This window comes from Perissodus microlepis, chromosome 23 (genome assembly GCF_051167445.1).
Source record: "Perissodus microlepis isolate ML-2025 ecotype Zambia chromosome 23, ASM5116744v1, whole genome shotgun sequence".
Lineage (NCBI taxonomy): Eukaryota > Metazoa > Chordata > Actinopteri > Cichliformes > Cichlidae > Perissodus > Perissodus microlepis.
In genome coordinates, this window is record NC_140482.1 from 42,081,883 (window position 1) to 42,102,556 (window position 20,674).

The following is a 20,674-nucleotide window of genomic DNA, read 5'->3' on the forward strand; positions in this document are numbered from 1 at the left end:
TACTGAGGTGGGAGCCATTCTGGCCAGCAGACTTTAGGGACCTGCTGGGATTCATGGTTCTCTACAAAGAGGCGTAAGTAAATCATTGCTTCGTGTACAGACGAGGACACACAAAAACCAACACTTTACTCTTCAGTCTGTCTGACACACGGATGCCTAACAATGTTGGGACGTTGGGTCGTTTTCGTTCCATGTGCAACAGGCCGTATAAGAACGTCACCGAGTTTGATGGACAGGACGCCTGCGGCTCTAACAGCTGGGTGATCGCCGATGTCGATCCGCCGCCTCGTTCCACGGAGGGAAAGAAGGCAGACGACCCGGGGTACCTGATCCGACCGTTGAAGCCCTGGACCCAGTACGCCATCATGGTCAAAACGCAGCTGTCTGCGTCTGATGAGCACCAGGTCCACGGAGCCAAGACCGAGATCATCTACGTTCAGACGGATGCTTCCAGTGAGTAACGCCATGAACACCAGACGTTTGTGTTTGATGGATACTTCAGTGACTGTAGAATATCTGACTTTCTCTAAGTGATTGTATAAAACTACTCTGGACTTCTGTTGGTGGGCTTTTGGTAAACACTCCAACTGTTGTTAATTGTTTTATATGATGGGATGTATTAAGAAGCCATTTGGGACCTTGCTCACGTTTGGATGAACCTTCCTTGATGGGGGGGTGGGGGTGTTGCCCTCATTGTACTGTCAGCACTCATTTCTTTATATTTTGTTTCCAAGTTGCTCGACTTTATTGTAACTTTTTAAAGTGCTCTTGAGCAGGCTCTCTGAAGGTCTGTTTGTGCAGTGTTTGTCCCTGATCATTTTTATTTGTTTAAACCTCTTAACACTGACCATGAACCACGAATCATTGGAGCATAAAAGGAACCAAACTTGAGGGATGAACCAGACGACTTAGCAAACAGCCGCTTTTCAATTGTGCCTGTAGACGCTCTGTTACCTGCAGCAAAAACACATTTCTTTAGTTGAATCTGTAAAAAAAGCCAAACATAAGCCGCCTGACAGGCAGAAAATAATCTGTTTGAACCTCAAACTGATTCCAAAAGAGCTATTAGCCAAAAGCTTCACGGCATGCAGCTTATCCTTAAAAAAGTGATGAAAATAGAAGAACAAAGGAGAAGGAAAACAAACTGTTTACAGCACACGAGCAGCATCTAAAAGTCAAGAAACAGGAAAATAATCTGGGAAGGCTGCGACGCAGGAAGATGCATCTGTCCCTTCAGCTGATCCATCTGGTCTCAGCGGAGGGTGGACTGCACTGTGCTGAGGAATAAAGGTGTTTAAACAAATATCGACTTTTAAGCTCGTTAGAATTGTGCAAACTGTTTGTTTGTTTGGTGTTTCCATGGATGTTTGCATGTTTAATAAATCGTTGGACCCATTTTATTTTCCTAACAAGGTAAAAAGAAGGATGGAATGGTGCCTCTAGACTCTAGTCTGATGGAGCTAAAGTCCTTTTGATGCACTTACATTTTGTTCTCTGTCCCCGTCAGAACCCTCTGTTCCTCTGGACCCCATCTCCTCCTCCAACTCCTCCTCTCAGATCATCCTGAAGTGGAAACCGCCCACCAGTCCCAATGGCAACATCACCCACTACCGGGTGGTCTGTCGAAAGCAGGCGGAGGACAGCGACCTGTACAAATTCGACTACTGCTTACAAGGTTGCAGTTTAAATGGTTCGCCCTCTTCAGTCATTTGAGGGGCTTTCCCTGACAGCTGTGTTTTCCCGTCCAGGAATGAAAGTGCCGTCTCGCATCCCGACCCACCTGGACAGCGAGGATGAGCACAAGTGGAACCAAACAGATGAGCCCACCTCGGGCGGCAGGTGCTGCGCCTGCCCGAAGACGGACAGCCAGCTAAAGAAGGAGCAGGAGGAGATAGAGTACCGCAAGACCTTCGAGAACTACCTACACAACGAAGTCTTTGAGAGCAGGTACGAGAGCAGGTTCATTCCCAGCATCTGAACATGCGACGATGCCTTGGCTGCATCGTTTACCCACATGCTAAATGAAAACTTGAATAGAGACGCACCCCAACACCTAAATTAAAGGCACTTTAAGTTTAATTCGTGTTCCTGGAACCGCTTAATGCCCTCGAGTTTTGCAGAAATGTAACAAATTCTTTTGGTGTGAGTTCAGCTTCACACCGAGCGAAGCACCAAAAGGAGCTTCTTGTCTCGTTTGTTTCTCTTCGTGACCGGAGTTAAACCAGATCACTCAGCCTTGGTGTGAGTCTCCAACGCATCTGTGCCAGTTCTGTGTCCTCCACCACTGTGTGTGGTTTTTATAGACACTTGTTTTTGTGCTGGTCACCCACCGTCGGGGGCTTGCAGTGGGAGGTGCAGTGTCTGGGCCCTGGTGCCCCTACCTTGTTCTCGGACGCACAAACACCCACAGTCTCTGCCTCTGCTCCCCTGGGGGGGTGATTACTCTGCCCATTATCATTCATGCCGGTCAAGAGCGCAGTCATGCAGACCGCCATTTGGAGACACGCACACACACACAGCCGTGCGCACATCAGCCTCATTTTGAACTCCTGCTTCTGAGCTGGCCAAGGTCAGCTCCATACAGTGCAGGACTCCAGAAGCGGCTCACGCTTTTCTCATTTTGTCACGCAAACGGACACGAGCTTCCGTTTTTTCTGCTTTCACTCGGTCCTAAATGCAGCACTCGGGTTCGTCTCTTCAAGAGTTCATACGCGGTAAAGCTGCCTTTCATTGCACATCAGGTGAAACATCAGCTCCTCTGTGTCTTGATTTGGTTTGAGCTCAAGGCCTGTTAGCTGGGATGGTGGCTCGCACTCAGATCCATCTGGATTGCATGGCACCACCTAGTGGTGAGAGTCAGTATGTCCTGGGATGGTGTTTGTGGATAAATGTCATGAAGTTAGACACACAGGAAAGGTTGGTGCGAGCAGAGGTCTGGCTTGCTTCCACAAAACACCATCTGTCATCTGCAAACACTTGATGCACATGAAACTTGACGACTTTGCAGGTCCGCGCTCTGTCACTCACTCATATCCTATTCTAACTTTTACTTCTGCAGACCATCCCGGCGGCGCCGCTCGGTGGGAGTTGCTAATGCCACCCAGCCTCCTCTCTTCCTTACCACAGTTCCCAATCTGCAGTTGGATTCAGGCACAATCGCCCCCGATGGCGAGGATCAAGAGGAATCCAAGGTATCGAGCGTTTTATGTTTACATCTTTTCCCTTCACTTTATTTCAAGTTGCAGTCGAAGTTCAATCTCTTTTCCTTTCTGCCCAGGTGGAACAAAAGGTGTTCTCAAAGGAGTCGACGGTCATCTCCAACCTGCAACACTTTACCAGTTATAAGATAGAGATCATAGCCTGCAACGATCCGACAGATCCCAAACGCTGCAGCATGGCTACTTATATCAGTGCCCGAACTATGCCTGAGGGTAAGAACGGGCACACGCGTGTGCAAATAGGCTGCTGGTGCACCGAATATCAGATTCTGGAGATAAAATCGGCTGCGCCTCACTGTGAAATGCTTTTCTCTGTCTGACACCTGCAGAGAAAGCAGACGACATCCCGGAGCCCGTGACCCACGAGATTGTGCAAGGCGAGCCTCCCTATGTGTTGATTAAGTGGAATCCACCCATCAACCCTAATGGGCTCATCATCCTGTACGAGGTCTTCTACAAAAAGGTCGGAGACTCAGAGGTCAGTATGAACCACTGGCAAACCTTAGAGAGCGCTGGGCCTGGAAAATGTTAGTGGGAGGACTCGGGGTCCTTTGTTTTTCAAAACTAAAGGGCACAGAGGTGATGTGGGAAAACAGCCAGCAGAAATGATCCCGATTCGCTCTGCTGGAAGGACATGCACAGAAGGAAAAATAGATGCAGGTGAGAAGACAAGGAGTGATCTGGGTAGACTCCAGGGCGGCGAGGCAGGCCGGGAAGGAAAGGCTTCCTGTAAACACCCCAATTTCTGTCTGTTCATTATAGAAGGGGACAAGGAAATATTTGTTTACAGCCTCCTGGTGCTGCGTGTCGACGCTGTCGGAGGCGTTTGTTTGTGGATGAAATTCTGGGAACGTTTGCGTGCATAAGTGCTCGTCTGTGACGGCGCGTCCAAGTCTTGTTGTTTACTTGCTCTAAATGTGTGAATTCATCTCTCATTACTATTCATTGCTGCACTGCCTGACCCCAGGAGCCAGTAGCAGATCTGTTACCATAGTGACAGAGGCAGGATGGAAGACTAGTATGCAGTGGCAGTGATGGGCTCGTCTCACGCGGCATCTCGCTGCGCTGAAAAACCGCCCGTGGCCCGGACCGATGTGGATTCATTTAAAATGATGTTTGGGGCGCGTTGGAGGCTCACATCGATGACAACGCTGAGAATGTTACACAGTTATGAAGGCTGGATGCATTTATCACTGCAGTGATCACTTCCTGCTGCTTTCAGTGGAACGGACTTCAACTGCGACAGTGCAGTCGTGCATCAGCCAACCTTAAGCGTCCTTAACTACAGAGTCAAACGAGCCCAGCTTTTCACTTATATCAAAGGGCTACAGGCCAATTTTTAGATTACAGTCTTATGTGTTTTTGCACATGCCAGCTCTTTGGATACATTTTAATTCAACAGCATCCACTTTAAAAAATCGCTCCTTCGTGTGAGTGTATGTAGTGATTTGGTCGGACCCTGAACACAAAAAGCTCTGGTTGTTCTTCTCACTTCAGCACAAGTGAGGTTTGCACCAAATCACAACAGCACTCCCTCGAGGCCCTTAATACTGCAAACCAACGAGGCCAACAAACATCAGCAAGAACGTTTAAACGTTGGCCCTTCAAAATAAGAGACACGAGCTCGAGCGGGTCATTCTGTGAGGTGAAGGTTTGCTTCACAGCAGCATGAGAAGACGGGGTGGAGTGTGGGCTGTCCACCCAATCAGGGGTTAGGAGTAATTGGCTCAGCAAAAATACTTTGGTCACTTTTGATTGGGTGGGAATAGAGCAGCGAGTGAGCATCATGCGTGCTACGTCCTGCACGCTCTACCCTGGCATCTGAGTATTTGAAGTAATGTAAGCACATCTGAACTGTAGTATTTCCTGCTGTGCCACATGTGTGTAAAAGTAACCTGGAAATATCCGGACCTGTTTGTCCTGAAAGTCTTTTCCGTTATTTATTTAAGCAAACTTTTAGAATAACATGGGTTTTCTCTCTTTTCTTTTTGGGCCTAGGTTCACACGACCTGTGTGTCACGGCCGGCCTATCAGAAGCTCGGTGGCACCAAGCTTTCCCTTGTTCAGCCTGGAAACTACAGCGTGAGGGTTCGCGCCACCTCGCTGGCAGGAAACGGCTCCTTTACTGAGATGATTTACTTCTTCATGCCCAACCGTAAGACTCTGAGAGTCGGACTTCTGAACTTAACAGAAAAGTGGAAGATGTGCCAAATTTACTGTCTCGTGACCGCTCTTTGTTATCTGTTGCAGCTGATCAAGGTTTGATTTGGATTGTCATGGGTCCCGTCATCTGCTTCATCCTGCTGCTACTCGCGGGAGGTGGAGCGTTTGTGTACTTCAAAAAAAGGTTTGTCTTTAACCAGCAGGCTGCCCATTACAGCCATAAACTCCAGTGACTCTTAGTGACTCTGTGTGGTCGTGTTACAGGCAAACCGAAGGCCCCTTAGGAGATCTCATCACCTCTCCAAACCCCGAGTACTTCAGTGCTGGTGACAGTAAGAATAAAATAGTTGTTTTTTCCGTCATACGATGATTTGTTCCCTTTGTTCGCTCTGTCAAAACGGTCATTCGCACCTGTGTTGTGTAGTGTACGTTCCCGATGAGTGGGAGGTGCCCCGGGAGAAGATCGCACTGCTCAGAGAGCTCGGTCAGGGCTCCTTCGGTATGGTGTACGAAGGAGTCGCCAAAGACATCGTCAAAGGCGATCCGGAGACGCGTGTGGCCGTCAAGACGGTCAACGAATCGGCCAGCCTGCGAGAGAGGATCGAGTTCCTCAACGAAGCCTCCGTCATGAAGGCTTTCAGCTGTCACCACGTGGTATGACTCTTTAAACCGTTAAACCCTCAGACAGCGTCACGGCACGCCGAGAGGACACCGGAGCGGCTGCTCGTCAATTACGCTAAATTACAGCTTTTCCGTCGTCTCGCTGAAAGCGGCGGCACACGTCTGACTCACAGTCGTGTCTTGTTTTGCTGGCGCTGCCGTGTTCACGCACAGTTTGACTCTACAAACAAATGTAGTAACTGTTACTGTGGTCCTACAGAGCCGGCTGATCACTAGTTTAACTGCCAAAGGTTAAAACGTCAGCTGTAAAAATCAGATTGAGGTGTAGCTTTATAATTTCTAGTCATTAAATTGAAATTTTGGCTACAAAGTCTACTGCTAGATTTGAGCGCGCCGTTTTAACACAATGAATTGTTTGCAGGTACGTCTGCTCGGCGTGGTGTCCAAAGGTCAGCCCACCCTGGTAGTGATGGAGCTGATGACCCACGGGGACCTGAAAAGCTACCTGCGGAGTCTCAGGCCAGACTCTGAGGTATGTAGTCCTGATTATTGTGCTCCCACCTATTTACACACTGTGGTATGTAAGCCCCGCCCCCAAACATCACTCATGTGGTCTAATACCTGTATTATTTACATATGGATGCACTCCCTGAAGCCTGTTTGCTGAAAATTAAGCAAAGTAGGGCTCTACAAACTCTGGGTTTTTCCACCTGTGCATAACGAGTCACTCAGACCGATGGGCCCATGCACCAGCAGTGTTTATGATTTGGGACGTGCAGTAAAGCCTACAGCCGTTTGGTTCGCCTAATGGTTGTTCATAAAATTTCAAAAACAGGTGAAAAGAAGTTGCACGTGTTATGATTTTAGCTAATATTCCTCTGCTAAGGCTCAGTAATGAAGATGGTGATCATCAAATGATAGACTCACCTGCTCCTGCTGCAAGTAACCTGAACAGTCCACGGACTGGTTCTTATGTAGTGCTTTTCTACTCTTTTATACAACATGCCTCAGTCGCCCATTCATACAGGATGCTTTTTCTAAGCTAAAGTGTGTTCTAGCTAACATTCACACTCCGATGGATGGGAGAGTATCCCAGAGATATTGGGCATGCAGACTGGGAATCGAGCCACCAACCTTCCAGTTGGCAGTAGGGATGGGTATCGTTTAGCTTTTATCCGATACCGGTGCCAAACCGGTACTTTTGAAACGGTGCCGGTGCTTAAACGGTGCTCAAACTGGCGCTTAAACAATGGAGAACACACACTTTGTCCTAAAACCTCTCATGTTCAGCTGGTTTTTTTTGTAAAAAGATACCAATGTTAGCCTTTTCTGCAGCTATGGGGCATATATGGCATCACTCTATCAAACAAGAAGACAGCCGCATGTAACTACGACGGTGTTTGCATTAATGTAATAACGTGGTTAGCCTACTCAACGTAAATTACACACGAACAACATTAAGCTACTCACGCAGAGAAGAACGGCTGCTGCTGCATCATCATCCTCATCATTCCTGCTACACTGGCAGGGCTAGGGGCCAGGACTCTCCTCTTCGGGTTCTTGGGGGATGTTGCTAACTCCGGGTCCGATAACAGGCACCACACCCGCAGTAGATGTGCTCGGTGTGAGGTCTCGCAGCAAGCTATCAAATACGGCGCATTTCTCGGCTTTTAACAATATGCTATACGTCGCCAGGTGTTTCATCGGATTCGAGGTGTTTCCTCCTTTGACAGTATCACAGTATCAGCTTAAAGCACTTGTTGCAGGCTGCTGAGTTTGCATCTTTTGCTGTGAAGTACAGCCAGACTTTGACCGCTTCGCCTTGGGCGTTTTTAATCTGCAGCTGTGCTCTAAAAGAACGTACGTACCTGGGCCCGCCTACTATCCTCGGAAACGTAAAATGATTGGCTAGAATCCAAAGAGTGCGACATCTCAGGGAAAAAAAAGCACTGAAATGTGCGCTGCTTTTCGGTCTGGTTACTACGGTTTATGTCATTATGGCACCGGATACCGGTACCCATCCCTAGTTGGCAGGTGACCCAGGCTACCTCCTGAGCTCCAGCCACCCCACCTTTGCACTCCACCAATCCTACGAACATCTTTGAGTTTAACTAAAATGCCAGACAGTAGCTGTGATATTGGGGCAGAATATGGATCACTGTCTTCATTTTCGCTCCACGGGTAGATGATCCAAGTAGTCGTGCAGTAATATTTAGCTCGCCAGCGTAGCGAGTCGGTCACGTGACTGAAAACTATGCACGAGTATTTCAGCAGATGGCCAGCACAGCGTTACCTGTGGGAAGCTTTGAGTCGGTCTAACCTGTTTGTGGTTTGTAGAACAACCCGTCTGGTTCCCCACCGCCGACTCTGAAAGACATGCTCCAGATGGCTGCAGAAATCGCAGACGGCATGGCTTACCTCAACGCTAAAAAGTTTGTCCACAGAGACCTCGCAGCCAGGAACTGCATGGTGGCGGAGGACTTCACCGTCAAGATCGGAGGTACCAGAACGTGTTTGGTGTTGTCGATACCGCCGTGTAGCTTGAGGTGCTGTCTTAACCTTTGTCTCCGTCGCTCTTCCTCTCAGACTTTGGTATGACACGAGACATCTATGAGACGGACTACTACCGTAAAGGAGGGAAGGGCCTGCTTCCTGTCCGGTGGATGGCACCCGAGTCCCTGAAGGACGGCGTCTTCACCGCCCACTCTGACTGCTGGTGAGTCACAGCTCACACAGTGGCCTACCGTACAGCCGCACGTCATTCGGCCTGATCTCGTTTGTTTGTGCGTTTGTACATCTGCAGGTCGTTCGGTGTTGTGCTGTGGGAGATCAGCACGCTGGCCGAGCAGCCTTACCAGGGTTTGTCCAACGAGCAGGTGCTGAAGTTCGTCATGGAAGGAGGATTCCTGGATCGACCGGAGAACTGCCCTGAGAGGATGTGAGTAGATGCGGAGCTGGGAAAACTGCCTTCCACGTTACACAAGACTAAACTGGCCTTTCTTCATCCCTCTTCCCAGGCACAGCCTCATGCAGATGTGCTGGCAGTACAATCCCAAGATGCGTCCGACGTTCCTCGAGATCATCGAGATGCTGCGGGACGACCTGGACCCGTCTTTCCAGGAGGTCTCCTTCTTCTACAGCGATGAAAACAAAGTCCCCGAGACGGAGGAGTTTGACCTAGACCTGGACAACATGGAAAGCATCCCCCTGGACCCTTCTTCTTACTCCCAGAGAGAGGAGAGCTTATCCAGGGACAGCGGGCCCTCGGTGGCCCTGAGGGGGAACTATGAGGAGCACGTCCCCTACACACACATGAACGGTGGCAAGAAAAATGGAAGAATTTTATCATTGCCCAGATCCAGCCCTTCCTAACATTTCCCGTTTCCTCAAAGAACTCTTTGAAGCTTTCCCTTTTTCCCTTTCCGATCTATTTTTCTGTCTCCTTCGTGTTCCTCTCATCATTTTCGATGATCGTGATTTTCTTATTCTTCAGAGAAGCCCTTCAAAAAAACAAAAAACAAAAAAAGAGACACAAATCTCAGGACTTTTTATTTTCTTCCTCGTGGCTCCAGAACACAGGCAAGATGATGCAAACGTGGTGTAACACATCAGACCAGAAAACCAAACCATCGCTCGTCACTAACGCCGCGTTTCCACGACTCCTTGTGATGGAAACGGGGAAAAAACAGAAAACTGTGAACACAACAAACCTTAGACAACCAAGAAGGCTGCTCGTGCTCGACCTCCTCGAGACTCGCCCCTCCTCCTCTCCCACCGATCCGCATTTCCACGATTCTGTGCTTTTTTATTTTATTTCCCTCTTTTTACTCAGATAGTGGCCTTTGTATACGTGGCCTGTAAACAAAGTGTCTGTCAGCTCACACTACTTGTCCTTTTTGAACAATGACGTAATCAGTGGGATGACTTGCAAAGACTTGATCGTAGAACAAACATCTATTCCTAGAGGAATGTTTTTGTTGTTTGTTTGTTTGTTTTGCTTCTGCAGAATTCCAAACGACACAGATTCGTCGGGTGTTTGGTGACAACTTTTAATTTATTTGCTTCAAACGTTTCTTTTTGTGTCCTCGAGGCTGAAGGATATTTAAACAGTTAAGAATTGGACAAAAAGAGTCCCTCAGACTGACCAATAACTGCTGCTTTCATATATTTTAGTGGGTATAGAATTATATGAGTATATATAATACACATATATATGGAATATTGGTATTTCCCTACCAATATTTTATATATATATAAAATAGATGGCATTGTAAATAGTTTGTAATATTTTCCATCAGGAGCTTTGCTTGTTCTTTGTTTTGTCGGGTTTATTATTCACATTTTTTTATCTCCTTATTTTTATCGCCCCAGAAATCGCTCCAACCTACCGGCAGTGCTCTCGGTGTCTTAGGCCTCCCGCCTCCCTCTTAGTCTTTGTCTGGATGGGGAAACCTGGAAATGCTGTAAGCTGACTGCATTTCTTTCCTCTCAAAGTGCACAATAGTTCAATACTTCACTACAGCTTTGAAAATAAACTAAAAACAAAACAACCAAAAAGAGAGAAAGAAGCTTTTTGAGGCGTTTGTAGGTCGGCGTGCTCAGGTGTGCCGTCTCTCGTGTCTTCGGTGGCGTTGAGGCTCCCACGTGTTTGTTCCTGCAGGTTCGTGACGTCGGTCGTGCGGTTTTCATTTTTTTATTATTTATTTTTGTGGTTTCTCCGGTTTGCCCGTCTGTGTCAGCTGTTGGCGAGGTTAGACGGCGCGGTGCTGCTCGGAGTAAAGGCGGAGCATGAACTGACAGCAGCGGTTGGGTGGGGGGGGGGAGGCGTTCTGCGTTAGATGGAGGGGTTTATCAGAGTCACGCGTTGCCCCTCCACCCGTGCTTGGTCTCCCCGAGGCGTCCTGTTTGCTGCTGATGTTCAAGATCAGCCTGGTGGAAATTTCCAGGTTTTGTGGTCGAAGCCTGAAGGAGACATACGGAAAGTTCCACCTGCAGATGGAGGGGGGCAGTCTCTCCCTGTATTTTTGAGAGAGCACAGGGAGGGGGGGGCTGCCAGTTGGTTGCTAATCCCATTATTCCCCCTGCTATCACGTGCAGACTGTGTGCAGCAGCTGTTTCACTCAGGTCTGACATTCCAGTTGAGTTGGAGCTCCTCGTTCCCTCGAGCTTTTCCTGCCTGTTGGCAGAGCTCACACACACACGGGACACACGTTCGCTTTTTGATTTTCCTCCTTAATAGATGACTTCCACAGATACGGTGGCAGACAGATTTTTCTGAACATTCACACAAGCAGAAACTTGTCAAATTGCTCCTGATGATGATTCAAAAACATTCCTGTCCACTGATCCCTGATTCAGAGTTCAAAACAAGTCAAGTGTCCTTACGGCTGACCTTTCACTGACCCGCCGCGGCCTTCATCCAGAGCCCAAAGGTCACCGGTGTTTCACAGCCCGCGGCCGCTCTTCTGTCGTCCTCAGGCATCAGCCGATAGTCAGCGGATCTTCTTCTCCCCTGAACACAGAGCAGTGCGGGTGCCAAACTGAACAGACTCACAGCCAAAGCGTTGCTCTCTCACCAAGAACCCAGAGAGTCGAGTCAGAGAACGCCGGGAAGCTGCCTCCAGATATTTACCAGTGCCTTCTCAAACCCTGAGCCTCTTCAGGCTAAATCTATTGGCTGTAGTTCAACACACACAGAGACGACTCACTGCTTTCTCATATTTTTTGGAGGCGGTGTTTCTGCTGCAGACACCGTCGATCACACCGGGCGCGGATCGGCCCGAGTCTGCGCCGTGGCCACTAAAAGGGGGCCGGAAATGATGGAGCTGTTTTTAGTTCATCATACTGAGGAGTGAAAGCCGCGGGCCGGTGGTAGTTTGTTTGGAAAGATAAAAGCAGACAAACATCAGTGTGTGTCGTGAAATATTCAAACTGCATCACGATCCGATCACGCAGCCAAAAGCCGCTCGGAGTCGGCACGTCGCGTGTTCCTGCACATCTGCAGTTCTGAACATTTTCTCATGATCATCATCCCGTGAACAAGAACACCGTCAGCATGTTTAGGGCCGCTGAGGGTGGAGTAAGTGCTGCAGGCTGGTCAGCTGTAGAGATGGAGTCGGCGGTGGTGAGCGGCAGGAGTGCTCGTTAGTTAATTAGTAATGATTGTCGTCTGTGTGTTTGGCCGGAGTCTACCTCAGTGCACACGGAGGAATCGGTCTGCGGAGCCTGAATCATCCCACCGTTTAAAAACCAACACCGCGGCTGGCGCGTGGAAGCTAATCTTCCCAGGTTGCAGTCTTGCGTCCGTGGCGTGCTCTTATAGACTCTCACATCTTATTTTCAAGCCCGCGCGTCGCGTTTTAAGAGCACTCGTCGCCCCTCTCCTCTGCACGTTTCATGAACATTTCTTCACACAAAGCTTCCCACGGTCACTGGAAGCAGCACCGTAGCTTTACTGGTCCCCTTCTCCACGCTCCCCGGGCCTCCGGGCTGTGCGTAAAGCGGCTCTGATATCAGAGAAAGTGACACTGACAAGAAAAACCAATAATATCGTGATATGTTCATATCTGTGATTGCCTTCACGCAGCCAAGGCTAACCAAGCTCAGCCGTGGACCTCACGCTGCTTTATCTTCTTCGGCGTGTCAAACTGTCTCCGTGCGGTCGCCGTGTTCACATCTCGAGTCTCCTCCTGTTGTACTTTTGTTTCTCTGTTCTGATTTCATTCTGTACGTATGCTTTTGCTTTTTCTACTGTGAATGTCGAGTGATGACCTGTATTTCCTGTCAATGCCGTGGATTGGGTCTGTCGTGGCAGGACGCAGACGTCCGGGCTGCTTAGAGGAGGACTTTAACCCCCACCCCCTCCTCCGCCTCTGAAAGGGACTCGGACCATCCTGTGTGCCATAACAACTATTAACTGAAATCTCGATTGTAACTTTTTCGTCTCAGGGAGGCGGCCCGATGCTTACGGTTGGAGAGTAAAGAGGAGGAGGAGGAGGAAGAGCTACCTACCTACCTTTTATCTGCTCTGACTGAAGCGCAAGTTCTCAGCATCCTTGCAAAAAGGCGACAAAAACCTAAACACTCTTCTCATAAATCAGTTTTTCCCCGGCCTGTGAAATCAGTCAGGACCGCTCCACTCACACGTGATCTGGTGTGGACTGCCCTCTAGCGGTCGGATGGGAGCGTTGTCAGGGGCTGCAAAGACAAACGGCTTCCCCGCGCCTCCGCCAACCCACAGTGCCTAAAGCTCCGTCTGACCCCCTCCTGAGCAGAACCGCCCCTGACAGTCCACCAATCACAAAAGAGGATTTTCCCGCCTCCGAACACGAAATGAAAATCACATAAATTTTGTTCTTGGCGAAACTATTCTGCTTTTTTTGTTGTTTTAGGAAATCGTTGTTGTTCTTTTTAACCTTCCCTCCACGCGGAGAGGAAAATAACAGCTGAACTTGTGTCTCTACTCTGCTAAGCTCTGGCTTGCTTTGTGCATGAAGATGAAACATCTATACCAGCAGATAGTTTGATGCTTACTCATTTTGTTTGTTTTATTTTTATTTTGACAGCCCAAAGTCACGCAAACACCCGCAATTAGCAACAAGTGAGCGCACAAACATTCAAAAGTGCGGTCGTTTGCTGCACGATTTGTATGTTTGTCACTTTCTTTTTGAATGAACCCAATAATAAGCTCTTACCTGTAAATAGCAGCAGATCTTCTCGTCCCTGGAAACAAAACGAGAGCGCTTCATTTTTAGGGAAGTTTGGCTTTGTTTTGCTGAACTCTGGTTGGACAGAGCATGCTAGTAACGCAGCACAGGGTGAGAACAAAGCATTGTATGTATTATTGTTTTGTTTTAAAGAGAAAAGTATTACGTTTTAGAGATGTTGATATCTATTTTTTTTCTAGCCAAAGTAGGGAGGCCGAATACGACGACCTTTTCTGACTGTAAACTTTTACTACTCTTGTACATTTTGAATTTAACATTGTTATCAATGTGTATATAACTTTTTCTAAATTTAAAAAGATTCTTTTTGTTTTTTCATGAAACAACCCACTACACAGAGAAGCGCGAGTCTGTTATTGTGTTTAACCCGGAGCAGCGCGGCTGCAGTCTCACAGCTTCACGAGTACGCGGCCTGAAATGTTTCGCACGCCGACCCCGCTCTTAGTCCGATGCATGTTCTGAATGTTGGCCCGAGAGGTCGTGCGATTTCGGCCCGCCCCCGCCTCCACCCGGCCCCGGCGGCATGCCACCCTGTCACCCGTAAAGCCTTTCGCACGTCACACACGCTTCACCTGTCGCAGGTGTTTTTGTGTGAAAATGTTTCCAAGTAACTTGTTTGTTGTTTCTTTGTGAGTGTGGACAAACTGGAAAAGACCACTGTGCGTTATTTTGAAGAAGAAAACAAAAAAACACAAGCGAGAAAATCCCGAATAAGCTAAAGAGAAAACGTGTTATTGGAGAAGCGTGTCCTCTGCCAGGCTCTCGGCTGCAGAGCTGGAAGGCTGTCACAGGAGTCGTGCCATGTTTTGGTGAATTCCCTCACGGAGAGGTAAAGGGGAGCTATTAGGCACTTATTTTTATATGAGCTGTTACGGGGTGAGTTAAGCTAAAGTTTCCCAAAAAATGACTTCAGTGTGTGTGCATGCAATCCCTGTGACTTTTTTCTACTCTTGGCTCTTTGTGATGTCATAGAGAGGGGCTAGTGTTGTTTTGGGCAGTGGATAAAGTAACTGGTTGGACCAACCCTGAGATTTGGATAAACAAAGGACTCATTCAAAGCGACTGTAGCGTAGCGGGTCCTCTCTAAACGCTCACATAGAGATTAGAAAGAGCGAGCGTGACTGATTAACCAATGAACACATCACCTGGATGGTTTAGTCCACAGAAGACCAGCGACAACAGTTTTTCACATTTACTGGTTATTTGCTGAACCATGTCCGACTGCACTAAATTCAGAGTTTCTCACGGTTTAGGTGTGTGTGTGTGTGTGTGTGTGTGTGTGTGTGTGTGTGTGTGTGTGTGTGGGCTAAACAGATTAGTTATAATGTGTCTGATATTGAACTGTAGGATTTTAAGGTGTTTTATCCTGTATGGAAGCTTGTTTCTGCCACTGGAGCACAAAAAAATTGAGTATCTCGGAATTTCAGCTCGACTGTTTAGTTTAGTTTAGGTTAGTTTAGGTTTATCAATTTACTTCTGCATAAGTCTAAAAATGTGACTTATGCAGAAGTAAATTGAAATGTTGAGATATTAAGTCAAAGATTAAACGTAGGTGTCTGATGGGCTTTATTCGTCTTCGATTGGTGGAAACGAGCTTGGTAGCTTTGCTCAGAGCCACACTCGCCGTGTTCTCCAGTGTCGGACTTTGTGCTAAGCTAGCTGCCTCTGTGCTACAGCTCGGTGTTCCCCCATAACATGAACAAGCTTTATACGAGCGTAAAGGCTGAACCTCTCCTATGAATGACTTCCAGTCCTGTGTGTCGTAGCCCTTTGTCAGGTGACAGACATGAGGACGAGCTTCTGAGAGTCACCCGCCGGTCCAGTGGTCTGCTCCAGTTTACACACCAGTGTGCGATGCTCGGTCCGAGTGTGTCGTTGTCCTCGGTTGAGATCTTCACGAGCGCTCTCTTCGTCCTCCTGTTACTTCACGTTTCCTCTCTCCTCGTGCACATAGGTGGTCCCCAGAATGCTCTGTGTTGTCTTGCAGGATACCTCTTTGTTAATGTCATTTTATTGGCGATGAATATGCTGATGTATTCTTTTTGGGATATGTTGTGTATACGTTATGTTGAAATGTCGGCGTGTACGCATACAGCAGGTGTATATGTGTGTATGTGCAGTGCAAAAACACAAAAAACGACAAAAAAAGGACGCCTCGCCCCAAAACCCGCAAACCCGCAAGAGATCGCTTCATCCCTGACACTGGATCCAGATGTGCCATTATCTTTATGTACCACAAAATATCGACTACACGGTCTCACACACACACACACACATGCATATTGTACAGGATCAAAAATGTGCCATGACGAAATGAACGCTTGACAATTTATTTTTTCTATGTTTTCAAAGGAGAGCCAAGTAGTGACGTGTACAGAAAATGTTGCAATGATATGAAAATAAAAATCTTGCTGTGTGTAAATTATTCAACAATTAACTGTTTATATTAAAATTATGAATAAAATTATTGGAGAATATGCGTCTCTGTGCACTTTTTCAGCTGATCGCAGACTTTGTGTTTTTCAGTCACGTTATCGAGGTTTGGATTCATCCTGTTTCCTGCTGTTAACACTTGAACCCTGCTGATGCATTTCAGGGGAAATATTTTCTGTTCCATTAAAATGATGAACATTATCTGCAGGTTGATTCAATTCCAACATTTAAAGCTGGGCAAGGCAACAAATCTGTAAAAGAGCTCAATCATTTTTCATTATTCTGTAACTCGGAGGTCTGATCCAGAGCTAGACTCTCGTCTCAGCTCCCAGGCTGGGAAAGAGCTTTAAACTGGGACGTGAGCGTCTGACTGATTACTGCGAAGGTCTCAAAATAAAGTTTTGTTGGATAATGTCACCATGCCTTCATCCAACTAATCTCACATGAGCACTCCTTTGTCACTGCCATATAAAAAGCACCACAGGGTTAGAATAAAAGGCTCTGCCGTTGGGATTGTAGCCCTGGAATGAGTGATGATTAAACCCTGTGGAGTGCAACAGCATCAGACGGTCCTCTTTGTTGGTTTTGTCACTGATTAAATCAGGATATTCATTAAATGTAACGAGTGAGAGGAACTTCAAATAAACACAAACTACACCAGTGACTTTATAAATAAATGCAGAGCTGCATTAATGAATCTGAGTGTGTTTTGTGTCTAAGGATCCAGATGTCTGAGCAGCTACACTTGACGCAGTAACACGACTGTTACTTTGTTGCCACCTGTTCTAAAAACTACTTATGCGAGTGAATCGAGTGCCAAAGATAAGTGACGGCCTCCTCAGTGGTCGGGTCTGCTTTTTGCTTCCTCCTTTTCAGGTCCTAATTTTTTGCTTCTGTCATCTATTACAGGAAATGACATCACCTGGTTGCTATTCTCCATATAAGATGGTTTCCAACTTGGTTTTCATTTGCTTTGGTTTCACTGCGCTCTGGTCACCGCTGGTTTGAATGCCTTGATGCTATTGTTCATTAGTTTAGCTCTTGTTTTGCTTTTCTTCACCTTTACATGTGGATCTCCTTTCTTTGTTATGCAAATGAACAAGTTGTTAAATCTAGAAAATTAAGCTTGTAAAATGGGCTAATTGATTTTTTGAGTGAAATGTTTTGGGCTGTTGGTTCTTAAGAAATAGAAACAAATATAGTTTTTGGTTTCTTGTATGGTTGGTTGTGTTAGTTTCCTTTTTTGTCCAGGCTGTCCTAGTTTTGTCTCTGTGCTGTGTCCTCTGTCTCCTGTGGAAATGAGTCTAGTCCCCATCTTTGTGTCCCCGTGTGTGTTTCTGTGCCAGTCTCTGTAGTCGCTCGTTTTCCCTTTTGGTCTGTCAAGTTAGCATGTCTAAGCTCTGGCCCTTGTGTTAGCTACTTCCTGTTTTATTTTGTTAGGTCCTTGTCCCATGTATGTCATGTTCAGTTTTACTTCCTCTGTCTCCTCAGTTAGATTCTGCTCAGCTGTGTTCCTCACCTGTTCCCTTGTCATCTCTGCTGTGTCTTCCTAGTGTCCTGTAGTAAGTTCCAAGTTCCTCGTATTCCTGGTATATTTGGCGTACTTGCGTTCCAACAGTTACCTTGTTTCAGCAGTAAAGCTGTATTTCCGAGCACACGTTTGGCTCCAAACCTGCCAGTCACGCAGTATGAGTTACGACAATTTCACACAGGAAAATTGCTGATCGTGTTTTCCTTTCAGGACTGTTTGTTATCTTGGTGTGTTGTCCATGTGGTTGAAGTGTTTAGACTGGGAGCACTGGGAGTACTGGCTGGGACTTCTGTGTTTCCCAGGTCCAGAGATACTGGTAGTATTTTCACATGATGGGAGGAAGCTGCGTGACTGTATTCGCCCTGTGGTTGTTTTCTTCTGGATTTGTCTTCAGCACTTCCTCCTTGTTTAGTTTAAGTTATCTGATAAATATAAAACATGAGTTTATGGACTAGCTGGCAGTGCAGGCTCAGGTGACACCAGGTGGATGTCCTGTGGCAGCACGTAAAAATGAGCTGATGGAGTTTCTTGGGTTAGCAGGACATCACCACAGATTTGTAGTCATTTCTCTGAGGTGGCTCCTTTGACCATCCTGTTACAAAAAAGCACTCCCAGCTGTCATGTTGCTTTAAGTCGCACGATGAAGCACATTTCTTCTGATCCTGGAGCTCAAAATTGTAGAAATCTTTTAAGATGCTGGATGGATGCATTTGTGGGCGTGCCCTCCTGGAGGCCGGGGGGTGGGGGGCAGAGCTGAGCATCCTTGTGGGCTTCTTTTCATGGCAAGTTGGTCATCAGCTGAATTACTCTGAGCGAAAAGGAAAAACTGATGCTCATTTGGGCCCTCTGGGTTTTTTAGGGTCCACTGGACCATCACTACCAGTAATGTTGTATACAGATCATAATCTGCTGACTACTACTTTGTTTTTTAATGCGGTGTGCAGAACGGTTACTAGAGACTTCTGCTTTGGCTGCTTTTGTATCATATTAAAGGTTAAGAAAATTGTGCATTTTCTCAAACACTGATGCCTCAAATGACACCAACAAGACGATTTGCAAAGAAACCTGGCTTATCTTGGTGTGATGTGCAGTATATTCTTAAAAAGATGAGTAAACAGGACAAGTGGAAGACAAGCCTAAAAAACCAAATGTACAGCAGATAGCGTCCATGATAGTCTGAAGGTCATGCCCTTGAAGTCCTGCAAGGATGACCCAGGACCTGAGAGATGGATCTGACCCTTCAGTCGACCCATCTACTGCTCAGTCTCATCAGAAATGGTCTCAGTGTTAGCGTGGCTGTCAGGGAGCCATTCTTAAAGAAGGGAAATGGTCTGAGAGACACCAAAGTGACAAATCCAAATGTGAAATTTCTGGATCAGATCTTCATCAGTCAGGTCAGCAGAGAGGCACTCTACTGTACCTCATTTTTAAAATGTATTTTTCTCAGAAAATGGAGAGTAGATGCAACGATTGAATGAAAGGAGTAAATAAAAATGGAAAAACATTTAAGTTGTACATTTGGACCTCGACATTACTGAAGCATTCTCACACTTCAGCATCCTAGTTCAGACGCAGAGCCGTGGCTGGCAGCTGATAAAAATCGTCATGTACCTAAACAGCTCTGCAAAGTGGTATCTTGATGGTGGTTGAGGAGGATGCTAAGTCTTACCTATTAGCGCTCGTCGTCAAGATGTTTTTTCAGCCCGAGACCTGTTGTGGTGAAGCCGTGCACTGCAAAGGAAAGCAGAAGAGTGACTGATGCACCCCCATCTGGCCAATTTAAGCTTAATGAAAAAAATAACTACAATAGCTTTTTGCGTGTGTTTGTTTTACAAAATCCAAATCTGAAGCACAGAGACGTCTTAAAGCTGCACATTGCAAATACTTTTCTTTCCATTCTCTGCATGTAGGTTGGATTTCAGGGGAAAAACACAAAGACTGCACGGCCGGTTTGCACAAGCCTTAGTTTTGATTCAGAAAAAGATCTGAAAGTAAAAGAGCAGCAGTGCCGCATTCGTCGTTATGCACTGAGGGAAACCACTATAAGCACATCTAGTTCCTCCCCAACTTGTTTTATGTAAATGCTTTGCATGGAAGCACAAAGCTGCACAATAAGAAGATATAGTAGCAGAAAAACACACACCAGAGATGTCAAACTACATCTCAGCGTATATGTGTGTGCTGATGGTCAGTGACCAAACTATTGCTCTTAGATGGAGTGAGATGTTGTTTTTGTGAGTAACAAAGGTTTACTGCCAACAGGTCACTCGTTCTGGTTACGCTTCCACCCTGCTGTGCTATCACGCTGCTGCAGTGATGTGTCAAACTGTACGTGTGGGCCATTCAGAGTGCGGTTCTCCTCAGCTGAGCAGAATGACACACAGAAAAAAGGGGAAAGAAAAGAAAGAGGAAGCGGGTTGAGAGACGGCAACTGTTTTGGCTGTATGCGCTCAGTTTGAGTCCGACGTTCCTGCAGAACAGTCCCATCTGAAGGATTTAAAACATCAGTTTTTTTGGGTTTTTCTGCCTTTAATTCACTCTTCGGGCCAACAGGAGGAATTTACACGCTGCCACTTGTGACCTTCCATCCAGCGTAAGTGCACTTTGTGTGTTTTTAGTTTTTTTTATAAACTTTGACAGGTTGTGACTGGAGGTGGATCAAATGTGAGACGATGTGCAGCACATTTCAGTTGTAATACGCTTCAAGCCGTGTCATCTGTGGGAAAGTACGGAGAGTCTTCCACATGATGTGCACTGACAGTCGTCCGCAGCGACGCTGGTGCAAAGGAAATAGTTGCAAGAAATGCCAAGCCCCATGTCTAGCAGCTGCAGCAGACAGCGGTTGGTACAGCACCTCCTGTTTTTAGCTCAAATTTACTGCTTTAGTTGTTAGACTTGGTCTTTTCTGTAATGTGCAGTTTCCCTGTGAATCTGAATCTAAGAAAAACCCAGCATGGATCATTACCCTGTACTTTCATTGCGTA

The 20,674-nt window shown here is 46.8% G+C and overlaps 1 protein-coding gene across 3 annotated transcripts in view; it reads left to right on the forward strand.

The window, feature by feature from the left end:
- The window catches only part of insrb (insulin receptor b), an 82,214-nt gene extending 66,013 nt beyond the window's left edge, over window positions 1–16,201 (forward strand). For all 3 annotated transcript variants that reach the window (XM_084921902.1, XM_084921904.1, XM_084921903.1), the window contains 16 exons: window positions 1–73; window positions 203–453; window positions 1,508–1,675; window positions 1,749–1,947; window positions 3,059–3,191; window positions 3,278–3,431; window positions 3,548–3,696; window positions 5,217–5,373; window positions 5,469–5,565; window positions 5,646–5,713; window positions 5,806–6,035; window positions 6,424–6,534; window positions 8,340–8,502; window positions 8,589–8,718; window positions 8,806–8,940; window positions 9,020–16,201. The exon at window positions 1–73 is cut by the window's left edge and continues 54 nt beyond it. In XM_084921902.1, the coding sequence (XP_084778028.1) occupies window positions 1–73; window positions 203–453; window positions 1,508–1,675; window positions 1,749–1,947; window positions 3,059–3,191; window positions 3,278–3,431; window positions 3,548–3,696; window positions 5,217–5,373; window positions 5,469–5,565; window positions 5,646–5,713; window positions 5,806–6,035; window positions 6,424–6,534; window positions 8,340–8,502; window positions 8,589–8,718; window positions 8,806–8,940; window positions 9,020–9,374 (2,573 nt within the window). In that variant the 3' untranslated portion in view covers window positions 9,375–16,201. The remainder of the gene's footprint in view (window positions 74–202; window positions 454–1,507; window positions 1,676–1,748; window positions 1,948–3,058; window positions 3,192–3,277; window positions 3,432–3,547; window positions 3,697–5,216; window positions 5,374–5,468; window positions 5,566–5,645; window positions 5,714–5,805; window positions 6,036–6,423; window positions 6,535–8,339; window positions 8,503–8,588; window positions 8,719–8,805; window positions 8,941–9,019) is intronic.
- Window positions 16,202–20,674: the final 4,473 nt, after the last annotated feature.